The sequence below is a fragment of the Panthera onca genome, chromosome A3, assembly GCF_046562875.1.
Source record: "Panthera onca isolate mPanOnc1 chromosome A3, mPanOnc1 haplotype 2, whole genome shotgun sequence".
NCBI classification, from domain to species: domain Eukaryota; kingdom Metazoa; phylum Chordata; class Mammalia; order Carnivora; family Felidae; genus Panthera; species Panthera onca.
This window is the reverse complement of record NC_138341.1, coordinates 21093330-21114314: the sequence shown is the minus strand read 5'-3', so window position 1 is coordinate 21114314 and position 20985 is coordinate 21093330. Positions and strand designations below refer to the sequence as shown.

General features: G+C 58.6%; 1 protein-coding gene across 8 annotated transcripts in view; it reads left to right on the top strand.

The window, feature by feature from the left end:
* Positions 1-20985, top strand: part of OTOF (otoferlin) — a 93782-nt gene that overhangs the window by 64763 nt on the left and 8034 nt on the right. For 5 of the 8 annotated variants that reach the window (XM_078444878.2, XM_078444885.2, XM_078444883.2 and 2 more), the window contains 27 exons: positions 73-157; positions 2715-2874; positions 3233-3419; positions 5380-5566; positions 7292-7515; positions 7970-8078; positions 8592-8772; positions 8866-8986; positions 9574-9674; positions 9807-9897; positions 10043-10159; positions 10504-10656; positions 11005-11194; positions 11275-11399; positions 11753-11887; positions 12590-12751; positions 12934-13053; positions 13512-13673; positions 13776-13938; positions 14438-14568; positions 16116-16145; positions 16544-16675; positions 18701-18767; positions 19635-19771; positions 19897-20031; positions 20347-20484; positions 20819-20946. In XM_078444878.2, coding sequence (XP_078301004.1) covers positions 73-157; positions 2715-2874; positions 3233-3419; positions 5380-5566; positions 7292-7515; positions 7970-8078; positions 8592-8772; positions 8866-8986; positions 9574-9674; positions 9807-9897; positions 10043-10159; positions 10504-10656; positions 11005-11194; positions 11275-11399; positions 11753-11887; positions 12590-12751; positions 12934-13053; positions 13512-13673; positions 13776-13938; positions 14438-14568; positions 16116-16145; positions 16544-16675; positions 18701-18767; positions 19635-19771; positions 19897-20031; positions 20347-20484; positions 20819-20946 — 3671 coding nt within the window. The remainder of the gene's footprint in view (positions 1-72; positions 158-2714; positions 2875-3232; positions 3420-5379; positions 5567-7291; positions 7516-7969; positions 8079-8591; positions 8773-8865; positions 8987-9573; positions 9675-9806; positions 9898-10042; positions 10160-10503; positions 10657-11004; positions 11195-11274; positions 11400-11752; positions 11888-12589; positions 12752-12933; positions 13054-13511; positions 13674-13775; positions 13939-14437; positions 14569-16115; positions 16146-16543; positions 16676-18700; positions 18768-19634; positions 19772-19896; positions 20032-20346; positions 20485-20818; positions 20947-20985) is intronic. The other 3 variants (XM_078444886.2, XM_078444884.2, XM_078444879.2) reach the window with 1 other exon arrangement.

Sequence of the window (20985 nt, the reverse complement as noted above, 5' to 3'; positions counted from 1 at the left end):
CACCTCACTCCTACCCCGCGGAAAGCCTCAGCCCTGCCCCACCTGACTGGGGCTGGTGGTTCTGCCCGGAAGGTGATTCACTCCAAGAACCTGCTGCGAAGCGGTACCCTGGTGGGGTCCTTCAAGATGGATGTGGGAACTGTGTACTCCCAGCCTGGTGAGTATCTGTGCCCACAGCTCAGCAAGTGTGGCACACGCCGTCCTTCCCGCCCTGGTGATCCCTGGGCCAAGCCTGGCCAGGACCATAAAGTCAGTGTGAGGCTACTGGGGGGCGTGGCACGATGGGGTGTTGCACACGGCCGCCGTGACTACCTGTGTTCAGGCTGCTGGATTCACAGGAGCCCCGCAGGGTAAGGGCATCGCCCCCTTTTCTTTGACCTGAGGGGCCCGGGGCTCAGAGAAGCGCTGGGGCTTCCCCCCAGTCACCCAGTCGGTCTGGGGCGAAATCAGGCTGTGTGACTGCAGACACCCACGGAGCCACACTGTCCTCTCCACAAATGCAGTGTGGCGGCTTCTGAGGGATGCGGGGCCTGCCGACCATCCATCGAGGGACCCGGGCCTCCCGAGAACAGCCATGAAGGGCTGTGGTGACTAGTAGCATTGTGGGTCCCCGCGGGCCGACACTGGATGCGGTTGGTGAGGGAACCCTGAGGGGTGGCCCAGAGGACTCGTGAGGCATGGGCCGGGCAGGGGAGGTGCCCTCAGCCTGCCAGATGATGATGACTGAGCACACGGCCAGCTCGGGAACCACGGGCATCCAAGCCGGCACGGGGCCCCAGCCCGTGTCCCTGAAGTGAACCCACCACTCAGGAGGCAATAATGACTCCATTGGGCCCTTGGACAGGGACGATACAATGTCACCCAGAGTGTCATATTTGACCCTCATGAAACAGGGAGGTAGGCATCAGCGTTCCTTCCCATTTTACAGATGAGACAAGGTGCCACTAAACTATTAAGTTAAATAAATTGGCGATTTCTTCCAGTTCGACCTCGTAGACATTCGGCTGGTGCACGCTCTGTGACTTAGACTAAGGGAATCAGAGCCCAGACCCAAGGTGATACACACAAACATCACAAAATCATAGAACACTCAACCTACAAGAGACTTTAAAACATCTAGTCCAGCTTTTCTATGAAGATGAAGAAACTGAGGCCCAGGGTACTGAAGAGACTTGCCCGGAGCCTCCTGGGAGTAGAACCTGGTCTCCCGGCTGCCAGGCCAGCCTTTTCCACTGCCACACACACGCCGTGGTCCTCAGCAGAGGGTGGCCCCGGTGACCATTAGCGCTGTAGGGAGCAGGGAAGAGGGCCAGTCTCGATCTGGTGCCTCCCAGGGAAGCAGTCCCCACTGTGGGCCGTGGGCTGGCGTGACACTGGCGTCCTTGAGGAGGCATCCCACCGCCGTACCGTCAGCAGGGGTTTGGAGAGTCAGTGAGGAGTCTGACGTGGGCCCCTGGGCTTCCCAGCAGTAGAGTCCTGGTAAGGAAACCACCGCCACTCAGGGAGTACCTGCTAAGTGCCAGGCACCCGGCTATTGCACACCGTCCCAGCGGGCCTACCCCCCACGGCCCCGTGTAGACATCATCACTGCGTTTCACCGGCAGGAAAACAGGCTCAGCAAGCTTACATAGTGGGTCCAGGGAAAGGAAAAGAATGCAAACCCAGGCCCAGGGGGGCCCAAAGTCCAGGCTCTCCGCTAGGGTAACCCACCGCCAGATTTGCTGCTTCTCCTGAATCTGTTCCTGAGCCTGGTACCCTTCAGAGGAGCCTGAAGTGACATGGCCCCTTCAGCTGGGGCACTGATGTCTGCACTCTGACGGCCTCTGTTTTGGCCTGACCTCCCCGATGAGTCCCTGGTTGCTGACCCAGCCACGGAGTCGTTGGAAGCACGATGCCAGGGGCACGGGACTCCTGGGTGCTGCTGGGAGTCAGTGGTAGCAGGATCTTATGGAGCTGGTAGGCTTTCCCGGGGACCGGGGCCTGTTTTCACCCTGGCAGGACCACATTTGCGCCATCAGATGCAGCCTCGGGACATTGCTCAGTCACCACAGCTCCCTGCTGGAGATGAGGAAGGGTCGTACGAGGCCCCGCCCATCCTCTGGTACCTTGTAGAGGAGGCCTGGAGTGCTTGCAACCTCCCAGCCCAACAAGCCTTCCCTGGCGGGTGTCCGAGAAGTTCGAATGGGGGAAGGGTAGGAAGGAGCCATTCCAAGCTCAAAGAACCGCAGCTATAAAGGCAGAAGGGTATGAAGAGCGCCTCGAATTGTTCAGAGAGGAGAAAGCAGCCGGACCCCGCAGGAGCACAGGGGCAGGGCGGGATGAGTGGGGTGAGCCGGGCAGGGCTGAATCGGGAGGCCCCACAGACCACGCTAAGGTCTGTGGTCTAGATACCCCAAGCACTGGCGAGCCCCAGATGGTTCGAAAGGAGGAGTGAGGGAGGGGAAGCCTCTCTGAAGGTTCTGTCCGGCAGCTGTGTGCAGGTTGTCCGCAGGGGTGGGCTAGGAGGGCTGCAGGCCAAGAAACCAGTCTGGAGGGTCTTCTCTTCAAAGACACCACACTCAGGGATGCGGGACCTTGTCCCAGCTGCTCGCCCCTCTGGGAGCCTCTGTCTCCTCCTGGCCATGCTGGGGACCGGGGGCCTAAAGACGCTCGGCCCCACCGCTCTGCAGCTGTCCCAGGGCGGCAGGTGCAGTCCCCACCCCTCGCCACTGCAGAGCACCAGTTCCACCACAAGTGGGCCATCCTGTCGGACCCCGACGACATCTCCGCCGGGCTGAAGGGCTACGTGAAGTGTGACGTGGCCGTGGTGGGCAAGGGGGACAACATCAAGACGCCCCACAAGGCCAATGAGACAGACGAGGATGACATTGAAGGGTGAGGCTCCCATCCCGCCACAGCCCCTGGACACCTGACCTAATCCTTCCTTTCCCCAGCAGGAGACCCTGGGGAGGACTTGGCCTTCAGACCCCACCCCTCTCTTCCCTCACCCCTGTCCTCGCCCACCCCCAGACAGCCCAGCTCCTCCAAGAAAGACCGAGGGCAGGGCTGGTCTCGGCGTCCGCAGACTCTCCTCCCAGGAGAGGAAGGACTGAGGCGGTGGGGTGTGGGGGAGGGGGGCCGGGGGGGCAGGAGTTCACGGAGATTGTTCCGGGCCCCAAAGGTCTGCCGACGCCAGGGCAGGACCGGGGTGCCCAGGCCGGGCCACCACAGCCTTAGCTGTATATACTGGCAGGAACTTGCTGCTCCCCGAGGGGGTGCCCCCCGAACGCCAGTGGGCCCGGTTCTACGTGAAGATTTACCGAGCAGAAGGGCTGCCCCGTATGAACACCAGCCTCATGGCCAATGTGAAGAAGGCGTTCATCGGGGAGAACAAGGACCTGGTTGACCCCTACGTGCAAGTCTTCTTTGCTGGCCAGAAGGTACTGGGGTGCAGGATACAGGAAGCTGGGTTTGGGGTGAGAAGCGTTAGAGGTACGGGATGATTGGGGGAGGGGGGCTGGAGGAGGATGTGAGCAAAATCAGAAGCCGGGTGATGCCTTCGATCCCCTGGTGCATTGGAAGAGAGTGAGAGGTGAGGGGAGCTCCAGCTGAGAGGGGCTGGGGCCAAGGCCAGGTTGGGGGTCCTCCCTGCTTCTGTGTTCTAGACACCAAGAGCTAAGGCAGGAGCATTGAAAGGGAGGAGAGTCTGAGAGGCTGGAATGGGGGAGAGCGCCTGCCGGATATAAGTGCACACACACATATACACATGCCACACATACACATACACACATGCATACACATGCATATACACATACCACATATACATACACACATCCCCCACATGCATACAAGTATACCCCCCACATGAATATACACATACACATACATACATGTGTGCACACACAGCACATATACACATATACATGCATACATACAAACACCATCCATATACACATATACACATACACACACCTCAGATGTACACATGCATACATACATACCACATGCCCCGTATACCTACATATACATACACGTATGCATACATACACACATCCCACACACACATGCATGCACACGCATATACACATACCACATATACATACACATATCCCACACATACACATACACACATGCACACATGCCTATATATACCACACACACACATACACACATGCGTGCACATACATGTAGACATACCATATATACATACACAATCCCACATACACACATGCATACACACATGTACACATACCACACATGGATACACATGTGCCACACATACACATGCATACATGTGTATATGCACACCCCCACACACATACACACATACACACATGCACACATGCATATATACATACCATGCACACATACATAATCCCACATACACATACACACAAATACACACATCACACGTACACACATATACACATATCACATACACACACCTCACATGTACACATGCATACACAGACCACACCTACACACATGAATACACACATACACATACACCTGTGCACATACACATTGCACATATACAGACACCATGCATACACACGTACACACATATGCACACATATACACATATGATATACACATACACACACCCCAGATGTACACATGCATACACACATACCACATGCATATATACATAGCCCATATACATACATACAATACACATGGGCATGCATACACACGACGCATACACATGCATACCCACGCATATACACGTACCACATATACATACACACATGTCACACATACACATACACACAAATATGCGCACATCACACATATACACATGCATACACATACTCCACACATACATACATCCTACACGTACACATATGCATGCATACATAATGCACATACACATATGCATCCACACAGTCCACACATACACACATGCATACACACACATATATATATATCACACACACACACACCCCACATGTACACATGTATACATACCCCCCCACATGAATGCACACATACATACATGTGTGCACATACACACACCATTATATAATATACATGCACATATACAGACACCACAATACACACATGCATATACATACCACATACACATACATACACCCCACATGTACACATGCATACACACACCACACGTACACACAGGCATACACACGTACCCCACATACATACATACACATATACATATGCATACATACACAAACATGTACCCACACACCCCCACACATGCATATACACATATACATGTGCACACATATGCACACCACATAGACACATACACTTGCACACATACACACACCACACATACATATACATATATGCATGCATGTGATATACACACACCACACATATGGGTACATGCACGCACACACACACACACAAACCCTAACCTTCGCTCCCTCCCACCAGGGCAAGACATCAGTACAGAAAAGCAGCTACGAGCCACTGTGGAATGAGCAGGTCGTCTTTACGGACCTGTTCCCCCCACTCTGCAAGCGCATGAAGGTGCAGATCCGAGATTCCGACAAGGTCAACGACGTGGCCATCGGCACCCACTTCATTGACCTGCGCAAGATTTCTAATGATGGAGACAAAGGTCAGCAGCAGGAGACTGGGTTAGAGGGGAGGGGACTGAACAGAAGGAGGGAGTAAGACCTCCCCCCTCACACCTCCACACCTCCACCATCTCACACCTCAGCCTGAAGGGCCTGGGCATTGTGAGGGCTTGGTCAGCAACCCCTGCCTCAAAGGAAAGTCATGGCTCAGGGCTGCACAGAGCTGACAGAGCCTGCCTGAGCCAGGCTGCTTGGGTTTGAACCCCAGCCCTGACAGTTAGTAGCTGTGTGATCTTTGAACCTGTTTCCCCATCTATAAGATGAAAATAATTATGTGTGTATACATATAGGTTACATATATGTATGTGTAGACTGCTGCCATAGTCCCTATCTACAGACTTGTAAGGACTGACCCCTTCTAGGACCCAGGCACTGGGTACCAGGGAAATAGAGCAAGAGAAGTATCCATTCCTGTCCTCATGGTGTTCACTGGGGACTAGAAAGGTGGATGTGCTACCAAATGCTCAAAACCTAAGGCCAAAGCCACAAAAGGCCACATATTATATGATTTCGTGTAGACGAAATGTCCAGAATAGGCAAATCCGTAAAACCAGGAAGTAGGTTAGTGGTTGTGGGGGAGGGGAAGTGGGACTAACTGCGAATAGGTACAGGGTTTCTTGGGGGAAGGGGTGCAAGTGTTCTGGAATTAGGTGATGGTTGTACAACACGGTGAATATACTAAAAACCTCCAAAATGCATATTTTAGAACGGCGAACTTTCTATTATGTAAAGGATCACATTTTAAAATGGTGAATTTTATATCCTGTAAAGTATATCTTGATTTTTTTAAATGGTATAATTTGGTTTTTTTTTAATATGAAATTTATTGTCAAATTGGTTTCCATGCAACACCCAGTGCTCATCCCAACAGGTGCCCTCCTCGATGCCCATCACCCACCCCGCCACTCCCCATCAACCCTCAGTGTATTCTCGGTTTTTAAGAGTCTCTTATGCTTTGGCTCCCTCCCTCTCTAACTTTTTTTTTTTCCCTTCTCCCCCATGGTCTTCTGTTAAGTTTCTCAGGATCCACATAAGAGTGAAAACATATGGTATCTGTCTCTCTCTGTGTGACTTATCTCCCTTAGCGTAACACTCTCCAGTTCCATCCACGTTGCTACAAAAGGCTATAATTTGTTTTAAACCAGGCAGAACAAAAACCAAACCAACAAAGCACACGCAGCAGAACTGGACCCTGTGTCACACAGGAGACCACAAATTCCAACAAACGGGAGAAGTTAGTAGGGACGAGGCGTTGGGCCGGCCTCCCCGGACAGAGCGGGGATCTTCGGAGAGGAAGGGGGAGGTCAGCGGAAGCGGGTGGGATGCCCGGTGAGGTGCCTATCTACACAGGCAGCAAAGGGCCAAAAGGCCACGCTGAGGAGTTTGAGACGAGTTGGCATCTGTCTTTCGAGTAGGCTGTGGGCAGCCCTGCTCCGCATGCCAGGAAGCAGGGAGCGTGACCCAGGGAAGTGCTCCTGGCCAGGGGGAAAGCCGCCCCCAAGCCTGCCCACGCACAGCAGACGCGAGCTCTCCCTGCAGCCTCCTGTTAGCCGCTCGCTGGCCCGCAGGCTGTCTCTGGCCTCAGACATTTCACCGAGCAAGGCACGGGGTCCTCAGCTCTGCAACAAGGAGGTGCAGGCCGGAGCCCCCACAAGAGGTCCCACCACCCCGGGTGAGCCCCTTGTCCCTCTCCCCGTGGCCCACAGGCTTCCTGCCCACGCTGGGCCCGGCCTGGGTGAACATGTACGGCTCTACACGCAACTACACGCTGCTGGACGAGCACCAGGACCTGAATGAGGGCCTGGGGGAGGGCGTGTCGTTCCGCGCCCGCCTCATGCTGGGCCTGGCGGTGGAGATCCTGGACACCTCCAATCCTGAGCTGACCAGCTCCACGGAGGTGCAGGTGGAGCAGGCCACGCCTGTCTCGGAGGTGAGGTCCCGGGGGCGGGGGGGAGGGGGGCGCTGGGCTGTCCTCCAGAGCCCCCAGCTCAGCCCGCTTCCCGCCGTGGCAGCCTGGGCCTGGGCCCTGCCTGTGGCTGTCCTGTCTGCCTCAGAGGGCAAGACCCCATGACGAGGCCTCCTTCCCAGGGAAGCAGGAGCCCGCGCCCTGCTGGGGGCCTCTGTTCCTTCCTACTGCTTGTGCCTGACTCTGCCTGGAGGTCCCCAAATGGAGCCTCATCTCTGCCCTGGTCCTGGCTATGGTGGTCCTTGTCCAGGGATGTCCAGGCTGGAGGGCAGAAGAATTTGGGCCTCGGCACAATGGGGTGGGATGTCCCCCACCATCAGCCCACAAGGCCCGTCTGTAAAGGAGTAGGGAGAAGCCTGGCACCGGGCCCAACATCCTTGCTGAGGTTTGGGGATGGTTTGAACCACCTTCCCCACAGAGCTGCACGGGGAAAATGGAAGAATTCTTTCTATTCGGAGCCTTCCTAGAGGCCTCAATGATCGACCGGAAAAATGGAGACAAGCCAATCACCTTTGAGGTGACCATAGGTGAGTGCTGGGCTCACAGAGGGATCTTCAGGCCTGGGAGCTGCTGGGTAGTGACCGCCAGGCCCTGCACCACAGGCGGGGGCAGGGGAGGGAAACTTTGACCGCTTCCCTTTGCACGTTCTGAAGCACCCACATAGTACCCAGTGTACCTACTCGAGGGCACACACCCGCCCACAGGGGTACCACCTGCAGGGCTGAGCTGTGTTCCGGACATGAGGAAGAAAGTCTTCCCTGCAGAAGGGAGAGGGGACAGAGTAGGAATACAGCCATGCCCGAAGCTGGACCTCGAGCTCAGCGGTCAGCAGGGCCGCTAGCAAGATCTTTGCAAGGGGCAGAGGATGTGGGCACCTTCCCCTGGCTAGCGTTCTATTGTGTCCCAGCAGGTAGACTCGTGGCACCCTCCCCACTCCCTGATTCACCTCTTCGCTCCCACAAACCCGAAGCAGTGGATCAGCTGGCAGGAGCCTGGGGGGAAAAGACTCGAGGCCCTCACCCGCCGCTTTCTGCCTCCAGGCAACTATGGGAATGAAGTTGATGGCCTGTCGCGGCCCCAGAGGCCCAGGCCCCGGAAGGAACCTGGGGATGAGGAAGAAGTAGATCTGATCCAGAACTCCAGTGATGAAGATGCCGGTGAGGGTGGGGACCTGGCCTCAGTGTCCTCGACTCCGCCCATGCGGCCCCAGATCACCGACAGGTGAGCCAAGTGCATGGACTCCCGACTCTCATGGCCTGGCCCTCCCACCTCCGGGGGCCCCAGTCCTCAACCCCCCCACCTCCTCCCACCCAGGAACTATTTCCATCTGCCCTACCTGGAGCGCAAGCCCTGCATCTACATCAAGAGCTGGTGGCCGGACCAGCGTCGCCGCCTCTACAATGCCAACATCATGGACCACATCGCAGACAAGCTGGTCAGGGCCAGGCTGGGGGCACGGGGTGCTTCGGAGGGCCTTGCCCAGCTTGGGAGCCTCCCCTGCAGCACACAAGGCAGCCTGCCCAGCAGCTTGCCATGGGGAGGGTGGGGGACAGGGGGTGAGGATCGCAGGAATAGCCCCAGCGGGACCTCTGTTCCTGTCCCTGCTCCCATGTCCCGGGAGTGGGCGGAGGGCCCAAGGGCTACCTGGAGTGGAGTCCGGGAGTCCTGGCCCATCCGGTCCTGGTGTCCCCTGGGGGCCGCTGGCCACTCCCTCTGTCTGTGGCCCGCACTGCCCTCCCACCCCCCATCTAGCCCTGAGCTCTGCCCAGCCCCAGCAAGTCCACCGGGACCACAGCCCCACAGCCCAGAGGGGGCTTCTTCCTTCTGGAAGAAACAGAACCTGGGGAATTGGTAGTTTCCGTAAAGTGGCAAGACCCTGGGGAAGGGGACGGGGGAGCATGGCGCTAGTGAGAGGTCCCAGGTCGCTAGCCCCGCGGTCCCCTGATGCATGGGGGGAGATGTCTGGGGAGGCTGAGGTTGGGGGGTTGGAGCTCAGCATACGCCCTCACTCCGGGGCCACAGGAAGAAGGCCTGAACGACGTGCAGGAGATGATAAAGACGGAGAAGTCCTATCCGGAGCGTCGCCTGCGGGGTGTCCTGGAGGAGCTCAGCTGTGGTTGCTAGTGAGACAGAAGGGTGGGGAGCGAGGGGCTGGAAGTGTGTGTGTGGGGGGGTGCTGGGCAAGGAAGGAAGTATCTGCAGGCCCCCTGCTGGCCCGTGGGCTCCGCTGAGCCCTGTCCCCCTTGTCCCCCCAGCCGCTTCCTCTCCCTCGCTGACAAGGACCAGGGCCACTCGTCCCGCACCAGGCTGGACAGGGAGCGCCTCAAGTCCTGCATGCGGGAGCTGGTGAGGACACACCGGGGCTGGGGGGGGAGGGTGCTGGAGGTGGGGGGGGGACATCTGTCTCCGAGGTCACGGCCACCAGGGCCAGCCCCCTCCACCGTGCAGCATGGCCTGAGCCCCACTCATAGCACCCCCCCCACACACACAGGAGAGTATGGGGCAGCAGGCCAAGACCTTGCGGGCACAGGTGAAGCGGCACACGGTGCGGGACAAGCTGAGGCTGTGCCAGAATTTCCTGCAGAAACTGCGCTTCCTGGCAGACGAGGTGTGGCCCCCGTCAACGCGGAGAGGGGGTGCCCATCCCCTAAACCGGAGTGACTAGAGCGGAGAAGGGGTTGCTGCACAGGAAGGGGCTGGGCAGGACCACCGAGGAGGCCCCTCCTTCTCTGACAGCCCTCAGGGGACGGGGGTGGTGAACAAGCCCTTCGTCCTGTCGTCCTGTCGTGTGTTCTCTCCACTCCACCCGTGGGAGGGGAAGGAGGACCCGGCATCCGGGTCCCCTCTGCTCTGCAGACCCAGGCCTGGCCCTCTGAGGCAGAGATGCTGAGGGTCAGTCGGGCCCCGTGGCAGGACCCCTCCCTTAGCGTCCCCCCTCGCCCCTGATACCAGCCTCAGCACAGCATCCCCGACGTCTTCATCTGGATGATGAACAACAACAAGCGCACCGCCTACGCCAGGGTGCCCTCCAAGGACCTGCTCTTCTCCATCGTTGAGGAGGAGCTGGGCAAGGACTGCGCCAAGGTCAAGACGCTCTTCCTCAAGGTGCCAGAAGGGGAGGGAGGCTGGGGGGAGGGGGCGGGGGCGGGGCTAGGGGCCAGGGTTTGCATCTGGCTTCCTTCAAGGGATCAGCCTCCCCTTGGAGGGAGTGAGCCCCCAGCCCTGGGGCTGGCAGGTGCTCAGAGAAAAGCTGGAGAGAACAGCAAGAGGGGGAGGGGGCAGCACCTGGCCCCCCCCCGCACTCTTCCCACCCCAGCCCCCCTGCCCCCCCCACTCCCGTCCCGTGGGACGGCTTTGGAGGGGCAGGGGCAGCTCTGACCAAGGCCTCTGCCAGGCCTCCCGCCCCTCCCTCACCCCACGGGGCCGGGCAGCTGACCCCACGCCCACCCCCAGCTGCCGGGCAAGCGGGGCTTCGGCTCCGTGGGCTGGACGGTGCAGGCCAAGCTGGAGCTCTACCTGTGGCTGGGCCTGAGCAAGCAGCGCAAGGACTTCCTGTGCGGCCTGCCCTGCGGCTTTGAGGAGGTCAAGGCAGCCCAGGGCCTGGGCCTGCACGCCTTCCCGCCCATCAGCCTGGTCTACACCAGTGAGTGACGGCCCCTGGGCCTGGGCCGCCCCTGGCTCCCAGCCCCGGCTCCGGGAGCCTCAGCCTGCTCTACCCCACAGAGAAGCAGGCGTTCCAGCTCCGGGCCCACATGTACCAGGCTCGCAGCCTCTTCGCTGCCGACAGCAGCGGCCTCTCGGACCCCTTCGCCCGCGTCTTCTTCATCAACCAGAGTCAGTGCACGGAGGTGAGGGCCCGGGGCAGGAGGGAGTGGCTCTGCTCTGGAGTACTGGGGAGACTGTGAGTGTGTGGGACCTGGAAGAACAGATCAGCCAGCACCCCAGATCCCTGGAGGACAGCCTCGCAGATGTCTGCAGGCCCCCGCCACACTGGTAAAGGCTTTTTGTGGTTGTATCCACCACAGAGGAAAGGAAAGACATGGGGGTTGGGAGGGGCCCTGGGACCAACATGACACCCTTTCCCTGGAGTCCCTGGAAGCTGCGGCGACTGGGGGTGACTCCTGCTCATGTATCTGCCTGCACCGCCCCCCCCCCCCCCCCCCGCGCGCATTACCCACCACCCTGCTGCCCGGTGCCGCAGGTGCTGAATGAGACCCTGTGCCCCACCTGGGACCAGATGCTGGTGTTCGACAACCTGGAGCTATATGGCGAAGCCCATGAGTTGCGGGATGACCCCCCCATCATCGTCATCGAAATCTACGACCAGGACACCATGGTACGGGTGGGCTCCAGAACCAGGGACCTACGCCTTCGTCCCTGCGTTGCACCTACCTCGACGGCCACCTCCGGCTGTCTGCACCCAGCACCAGGGTGCTTGCCGGGAAGCTGGGGTGGGGGCGGGTCAGCAGCCACATGTCTCCTGCCCTGTCACTGCCGGCCAACCCCTTCCCGATGCCGTGGGCCACCGGGATCTCAGGGAGGAGCTGGGCCAGGGTGTCCCTACCTCCTGCCACAGACCGGCCCAGCTCAGGCCCAGAATCACCAGGACACCTGCCAGCAAGGCCTGCTACCTCCAGCCTGCCCACGTCCCTGGGCTCCTCAGCCCCCTGCCCACACCTACTGCAGTCAGCAACGGCCCCACGGCTCTCCGTGGGAGCTCTGGAGTGGGCAAGCAAGGATTGAGGCGACCCCTGCAGAGCTGGGGAGCCACCGCTCCAGCTGCTGGGATACCCCGAGAGCCCTGAACTAGACATAGGACGATCTCACTGCCAGTCCCGAATCTGCCATTCGCTGCCAGCGTGGCCTTGGCCGAGTCTGCGGTGGGCCCTAAGGCCTGGCGTCCCCATCTGTAAAATGGGGCGGTCGCACCCGCCCCTCAGCGGCCGGGGCTACGGCGAGGACTGACCGGGATCCCAGGCGTGAACGTGCGCGGTCCACTCGGGACCTGGGAGGCCACCTCGGTCATTTGTCCCGTCAGGGCAAAGTCGACTTCATGGGCCGGACCTTCGCCAAGCCCCTGGTGAAGATGGCGGACGAGGCGTACTGTCCACCCCGCTTCCCACCCCAGCTCGAGTACTACCAGATCTACCGTGGCAACGCCACTGCCGGGGACCTGCTGGCTGCCTTCGAGCTGCTGCAGGTGGGGCCGCGGGGAGGGGGGCCAGGGCCGGGGGCGGCCATCCTCCGTCCCGCCGGCCGCGAGGCCGACTTGACCGAAGCTGGTGGTGGCCCGGGGCATCAGGGGCCCGGGGCGTCGGCCATTTCACTTGACAGAGAACTCACGGGGAAGGAGAGTGTGATACTGTGACTCCCATTCCCCAGATCGGGCCTGCGGGGAAGGCAGACCTGCCACCCATCAACGGCCCCGGGGACATGGACCGAGGTCCCATCATGCCTGTGCCCGTGGGCATCCGGCCCGTGCTCAGCAAATACCGAATCGAGGTGAGTGAGGGCTCCGTCGGGGTCCTCCTGTCCCTGCCCTGGACAGGCCCTGCTGTGTTCTGGCTTCCTTGCCCCCTTCACTCTCTTTCCAGCAAGGCTCTTGTGCACACATTACACGGTTGGCACCCGGGAGACTGAGGGCCTAGCAGGGAAAGTGACTTGTCCAAGGTCACACCCAGAGCCAGCACAGAGCCAGGCTCCCCCCCGCCCCCCATCCAGTGGCTGCCCAGCCTGCACTGAGTTACACTGCCTCGTTCCGGGACCTTCCCCAGCCCTCCTGTCCTCACCCCGACACCCACCCTTGCCCCGAAGTGCCTTAAGGACACCTGCCTCTCATCAGCGATCGGGGCCCTGCCCCTCCAGTCTTGTTGCCCACCCACGGCCCAGTTCCTTCTCAGGGGGCCCAGCCCACCCTCAAGCGGCCCCACTGAGGGGCTCTCCTCTCCCCCCCGGCCCAGGTGCTCTTCTGGGGCCTGCGGGACCTGAAGCGGGTCAACCTGGCCCAGGTGGACCGGCCCCGGGTAGACATCGAGTGTGCGGGGAAGGGGGTGCAGTCGTCCCTGATCCACAATTACAAGAAGAACCCCAACTTCAACACCCTCGTCAAGTGGTTTGAAGTGGTGGGTGCCGGGCGGGGCGGGGTGCGGCTGGTGTGGCTGGGGGTGGCCCGGCTCCTCGGGTCCCCCCTTGAGCCTGGGCTGCCCTCGGCCCACACCCCCCAGGACCTCCCGGAGAACGAGCTGCTGCACCCGCCCCTGAACATCCGAGTGGTGGACTGCCGGGCCTTCGGCCGCTACACCCTGGTGGGTTCCCATGCCGTCAGCTCTCTCAGGCGCTTCATCTACAGGCCCCCAGACCGCTCGGCGCCCAACTGGAACACCACGGGTACGGCCACACCCCGAAGCCCGGGCCCGGCTGCATCGGCCCACGGGAGGGGCTCCTGCCCGCAGTCCAGGCCTCGAAGCCGCCAGCTGGCTCCACAGGGGGCATCCCCAAGTGGGTGTGGGGGAGGCCAGGGGAGGCCCCATCCTGGGGGCCAAGGCTACCTTTGGCCGCCCCTCGCTCTAGAGCCAGAAAGGGCTGGAGCCAGACACACCCTTAGAGGGCCCGAGGGCAGGTGGCTTCCTCCACCGGCTGTTGGAGGAGACCCAAGCCTCCCTTCCAGCCTCCCTCCCAGCCCAACCTCCCCTGTTTCACCGCAGCTCAGCCTTCTCTCTGGCTCCCTTTCTGCTTCTCCGTATGCCCAACTGCTCTGTCCCTCCCTCTTGCCTCAGAAAGTTCCAGAATCAGCTTTAGGCCTCTGGTCCTTCCAGCCACTTCCGACTCTCACTGTTACTCTTGCTCCTTTCTGTCCGTCTGCCTGTCTGTCCATCTCTCTGTCCAGGCAGGCTCCCTCGGGGTCGCCGTGTGCTGTGCGATGGCGGTCCCTCCTCTCACCCCCCAGGGGAGGTCGTGGTGAACATGGAGCCAGAGGTGCCTGTCCGGAAGCTGGAGACCATGGTGAAGCTGGACGCGGTAAGGCGCGTGGGGTCAGTCCTGCGCCTGCTAGGAATGTGTGACACTTCTCGCGAGCGGGGCCGCCTCCTTTGGCATGTCACGGTCGAGGGCCCACCCTGGCTACGTTGTGCAAGCGGTCTATCCAAACACTGTCCTGGAATGTAAGACTGTCGGTCCTGCGTGTGCGTGCCTGAGTGTGCATGTGAACGTGCACACGTGCACGAGCGAGTGGTGTGCACGTACGAGAGACAGAGGGAGCAGTGACCGTTTGAGGTGATAGCCTGTAATTATTTTTACTCCAACAAGCCACACCACGTGGACACTAGGCTTTGTGTGAACACCAGCGTTCTTTCCAGAAGGTCCCTGGGTTTCCATCCCAGCCTTTAAAGAGCAGCCCTGCCTAGGCCTGGGCTGGGGAAGGATTTCCAGGTGGAACGTCCTTCTTCCTCTTGGTCTTGGGACTAGGGGACGTTTATCTGCCAGAGGGGGACCTGGCCTCTGGGGTTTAGATGCAGAGATGGCACCTGCAGGGGAGGGTGGGGAGGAGGCCGGCCTGAACCAGGCCATCCTGAGTCCAGACGGTACCAAGAGGCTGGATGTGGGCTTCTTCCCTACCACGTTATCTCCATCCCATTCCTGACCTCACGTGCTCCACACAGCCTGGGGCTCCTCCTAGCTTCTGAGGTCTGAGCTTGGTCTGAAATGACCTCCCTTGGCCCACAGTCCTTACTTAACCCCACAGAGTCCCCGCCGGCTGGCTGAGTTAGCACTGGGCATGGTTCTCAAGAAAGGGGAGCAGGTACGGGCCAGGGCCTGGCCCACAGCACTGCCGGGAAAGCCCACTGCTGGGGGGCTGGGCCTGGAGATCCCATGCCCCCTCGGCTCCCTCCCCGGGGGCTCCTCCTGGGGCCGGGGGTGGGCCCTGTCATTTCAGACCATCAGTGAACAAGACAGAGGACAGCACAGGCCCAAGCTTCGTCACCTTTCCCCAGGCCCTGGGCTCTGCTGGGGCATTTTCACCAGGGCCCTCTTCAGCTACGCATTTGTGTGTGCATCCACTAAATTTTTAAAGCCCTTGCCCTGGTAAGGGGGGAGAGTAGGGTTGAAGTTGACCCTGTCTAGCCACCGTTACCGAACTCCCAGCACATGTGGGTCAGGCTCCCTGCCCAACCCTCAATGCCCACTGAAACCATCTGGGGGGTTTACAACTGTGCAGGTGCCCAGCCCCCACATTTGGACTCAGTGGCAACATGGCACTGATCGTTTGTAAAACAACCCCCCCCCCCCCCCCCCGCCCAGCGATTCTGACGTGTAGCCGGGGTTGAGAGCCACTGTCCTTGAAAGTCTGAGGAGACATCTGCCAAGCAGACCTTTTTCAGGTTCACCAGGCAGTGTGCTCGTGTCAGGGCAAGGCCCACAGAGCACAGGGGCTCATGGTGAATGGCCCTGCACGAGGTCCCTCTCAGCTCCCGCTCTTCTCCTCCCCTCTCCTGGATGGACACTGCCTGCCGCTTCACGCCCTTGGTAGCTAATTCTGCCCCTGTCTCCTTGGTTCCCCTCTGCAGACTTCTGATGCCGTCATCAAGGTGGATGTGGTGAGTGCGGGCCCATCCGGGGGCTTTGGGGAGAGAAGACCCTGCAGTGACATAGGGTATCAGGACAAGGGGCCTGACATCAGGGACTGAGTCACTCCCCAGCCCCTGGATGCTCGGGGCCAGCACACCCTTCCGAAGAGGCAGAAGGAGAGAACTACTCAGGCAGCAAAGCCCCTCACATTGACAGGTCATGAGCCTCTCTGGGCCATGGCATCCTCCTCCACAAAACATGGCCCTTGACCCTTTGACATTGGTGGCCCCAAGAAGCCTCACAGAGTCTAAGGCGTCCCAGAAGCAGATGGTCAGAATGGATGGGAGAACCCTGGATGGTCTAGGGCCCTGGGAACGGCCAGGGAGCAGGGATGTATGCGGGACTCTGGACCTGGCCACCCCTCCAGGCTGACGAAGAGAAAGAGAAGAAGAAAAAGAAGAAAAAGGGCAGCTCAGAAGAGCCAGAGGAGGAGGAGCCCGATGAGAGCATGCTGGACTGGTGGTCCAAGTACTTTGCCTCCATTGATACCATGAAGGAGGTGAGGCCTCAGGCCCGGGCTGGGGAGCCAAGGAGGAATGGGGCTAGGGGAGGTGACCCAAACTCCACATCGGCCCCTCCAATCCAGCTTCTTTCCCATCCCCACCAGGGCCAGTTCCCCGACTCCATCAACATGAGCTTGGAGCACACTTGTTTCACATCCTTCAAGTTCTAGCTCAGGCCCCACCTCTTCCAAAATGGCGGTCCAGTCTACCTTCCCTGGCCAGGTTTCCTCTTGTTTTCACTCACTCACTCCACAAACATCTCTTGAGTATGTATGATGAGTCAGACACCTTCCTAGGTACTGTGGGAGCCAAAGATAAGTCCATACCTGCCCTAAGGAGCCCTCGGTCTACTGGGCAAATGGACACGTAAGCTGCTACACTACAGTGTGATGACAAAGCCAGAGCAATGCCTGGGGGAGTCAGAGAAGGCTTCCCAGGGAAGGTGACCTTTGAGGAAGAAGAGAAACATGTGCACCGAGGCCAAAAGGGAGCAATGGTTTCTTAGTAGTTCTTGCACCTCCTCACAATGCTTCATTCTGCACATCTCAGTCACTGTGGCTGTGAAATATTCTTCCCCGACTGTGCGCATTCAGTTTCTGTCTGCTGCCACTGACTGCAAGTTCCAGAAAGTGCATTTCTCTTCTTCCTCACGTGTCCCTCTCCCTGGCTCAGGGCACTCCCTAGCTCAGGGCACTCCCCGACTTACTGACCGACCAGGAGGGACGTGTGCCCATGATTGTGCTTCCTCAGTAGGACCTGAGCTGATCCAGTCATCCTCTCTCCCCAGGCTCTCTCTGTGGCCCAGGCTGTGTGCAAGGTTTCCGATGCACGTTAGTTAGCAGGCTAAGCTGCTGTAGCAAGTTAGATTGGTGTGAACAAGACAGAAGCTTCTTTCTGTCTCACATAATGTCTCGGAGAGTGGAGTTAGGCTGGTATGGTGACATAATGGTGGCAGGCACTAAGACCCTGTGTGGTTGGAGATGACTGTGTGGTCATCTGTGTGGTTGGAGATGACTCACCCTCACGTCCGAATACCAGTGCCCAGGAAAGGGCAAAGAGAAGAGGAGGAAGCATAGCCCTTTCCTCTTAAAGCCCCAACCTAGAGGTTGCACATATCACTTCGACTCATGTTGGCCTAAATCTAGTCCCTGTAGCCACACTTAGCTGCTAGGGAGGCTGGGAAATGTAATCTTTACCTACATGCCTGTGTGTCCAGAAAAACTTCTAAAACTCAGGAAGGCAGATAATTGGGAGTCACCTAGTAGTATCTTCTCCCACCATCATCTCCTGGATTCAAGCTGGCCAGGCTCGAGCTCCAAGGGGCTGCCTGTTGACTCCTGGTGTCTAATCCTGTAATTTGCATAGGTTGCCACCAGGTGGCGCCTTGGTTGAAACCCCGGGGATTTAGTTCCCAGCAGGTGCTGTGAACTGGGTAGAACAGAGAGCACATTTTTTCATATTCAGTTATGCTTTTCTACTATACTTTTTCTATTAAAAAAAAAAAAAGAATACCACTAAGAATCAACATTAAAGGGCATTTTATTTTTAAATGGTGCACAATTTAAAGAATCATAAACTCCTGACCACAGTTGGTCATACTGTACACAATATCATAAACTTTTTTAACCCACTCACACAGAGTGCATGATGGGTTTGAACCCCAATAGGAAAAGGCGTCTGTTTCTTTTTTTTTAATTATTTTTATTTGTTTATTTTTTGAGAGAGAGAGAAAGGGAGAGAGAGAGAGAGTGCAGGCCGGGGAGGGGCAGAGCGAGAGGGAGAGAGAAATCCCAAGCAGGCTCCGTGCCGTCAGTGCAGAGCCCGATGTGGGGCTAGAACTCACAGACTGCAAGATCATGACCTGAGCCAAAACCGAAAGGCCAAGACCCAACCAACTGAGCCACCCAAGCACCCCCAAAAGTTTCTAAGCATTTAAGACTGGTCTGAGACCACAGGATGGGGTTGAAAGACCCCTCCCCAGGAAGCCCACCTTCTCTCCTCTTCACCTCATCTTTTGGCAGCAACTTCGACAGCAAGAGGCCTCCGGCATTGACTTGGAGGAGAAGGAGGAGGTGGAGAACACGGAGGGTGAGCCCGGGACCCTGGGTCTCTGCCTCCCTGCCGCCCTAGAGGGCTGGCTCCTCGACCCGCCACCCCAGCTGCTTGTCTTTCCCAGCCCAGGGCCCTGCGCCGCTCTAGCAGCCAAGGGCAGCTATCACCAGCCATCCCTGGGCACCAGGGGGCAGGCGTAGGCTCTAATCTAGAGTGACCAGTTCAGCCACCATGGTGAGAGACATTTACAGCCACAGAACAACAGAGCTTCAGCGTTTTCCAGGCCTTTTCCATGGAACGCTATTAATGGGTATTCCAGAGGGAAAGAGGATTCTTTAAACAGGTCTCTTGGCACAGGACTTCCCAGTGCCTTTAATATGCAAATGTTATTATAAGTCTCTAAAAGGAAGATAGAATATAAAATATTTCCCCAGCTTCTTTGACCACAATAGGCACTGTCTTCTACAACATTCCAAGAACATCCACAGCGGCTGTTCCACTGAGTGCGGTTTGGGAAATGCTGGTGTAGAATAGCCTTCTGGATATGACAGACGAGCAGATTGAGACCAGAGAGGAAAGTGAAATGGCCAGAGAGGAAAGTGCTGTGTGGCTCAGGCCTCCCGACTCAAGACCCACGCCCCTTCCCTGCTCTGCTCTGCCGGAGGGCATGGCAGCAGTCTTTGTACACAGTCCCAGTGTGGTTTTATGGGTGCCCTGCACCTACCCGTGGGAGGCAGGCATGCCAGGGAGTATTTTCTGCATCTTACCGATGAGTACACAGGGCCCAGAGGAGTTACATCAGCAAAGTCAATTAGCAGCCGATCTGGGTCTCTAACCCAGAACTTCCTGCTTCATCGTTTCTGCCCCAAACTGACCAGGGCCTCCTTTTCTGGTTCTGGCCAGGCCTAAAGGGGCCGATGAAGGGCAAGGAGAAGGCAAAGGCAGCGAAGGAGGAGAAGAAAAAGAGAACCCAGAGCCCCGGCACTGGCCAGGGGCCTGAGGCCCCAGAGAAGAAGAAACCCAAGATTGATGAGCTTAAGGTGAGGGTCTGGGGGCAGACCCACCAGGGGTGTGGGGTCCTGCCTGGGGCGGGGGGGGGGGCAGATGGGACAAGACGGGGTGCAGTGGTCGTGCCGTGTCCCCCTGATGGCCTGGCCTGGCTCAGGTGTACCCCAAGGAGCTGGAGTCTGAGTTTGACAACTTTGAGGACTGGCTGCACACTTTCAATCTGCTGCGGGGCAAGACGGGGGATGACGAGGACGGTTCCACGGAGGAGGAGCGCATCGTGGGCCGGTTCAAGGTGAGGCAAGGAGTGTGGGCCCAGGCCCTGAGCATCGTACCCTTTGCCCACCAGCTCTTCTCCCCACCCCAAGCCCAGGGCCGACAGTCAAGTGGAACTGTCGGCTGCACTGATTCGTAAACATGAAAATATTTCTATGCTGCTTAAAAAAAGAGCATCTGCCCTGAGTGCCCCACCCCCAACGTTGCCCTGGCCACTCCCTCCTGAGCCCCTGGACCCCCCTCAGATCCATCAACCCTGAGCACAGGATGCCGTCCCTCTGTACTGTGGACCGTTTGGAACGCTACCCGCGCCTGAGCCCCTGCCTTGCCCCAGGGCTCCCTCTGCGTGTATAAAGTGCCACTCCCAGAGGACGTGTCCCGGGAAGCCGGCTACGACCCCACCTACGGCATGTTCCAGGGCATCCCCAGCAACGACCCCATCAATGTGCTGGTCCGAGTCTATGTGGTCAGGGTAAGACTCCCCTCGAATCCCCTCCCCCCGGTCTCCCAGTCCTCCTGCCCAGGAGGCGCTAAAGCAGCGCTCTGAAGTGTCAGTGTACAGTGTCACAGCCCCAAGTGGGAGGCACCAGAGAGGTCACCTGGCCTAGTTCCACCTTCTCTAGAGGAGGAAGCCAAGACCTGAGATGGGCGACGACTTTTGCCCCAGGTGACACAGCAACTCTCCTTTCTCCGGTCCAGTGCTCCCGCCCTTTGCTATCACGGGACCATCAGAGAAGGGTGAGGGCACTGGAAGGCGAAGAGGGTGTGTGGGGAGCCTGCTCAGGAGCACCCCTCCCCCATCCCAGGCCACGGACCTGCACCCCGCAGACATTAACGGCAAAGCCGACCCCTACATTGCCATCCGGCTGGGCAAAACTGACATCCGAGACAAGGAGAACTACATCTCCAAGCAGCTCAACCCTGTCTTTGGGAAGTAAGGCCTCCTGGCGGCCCACGGGCCACCGCCCCCTCC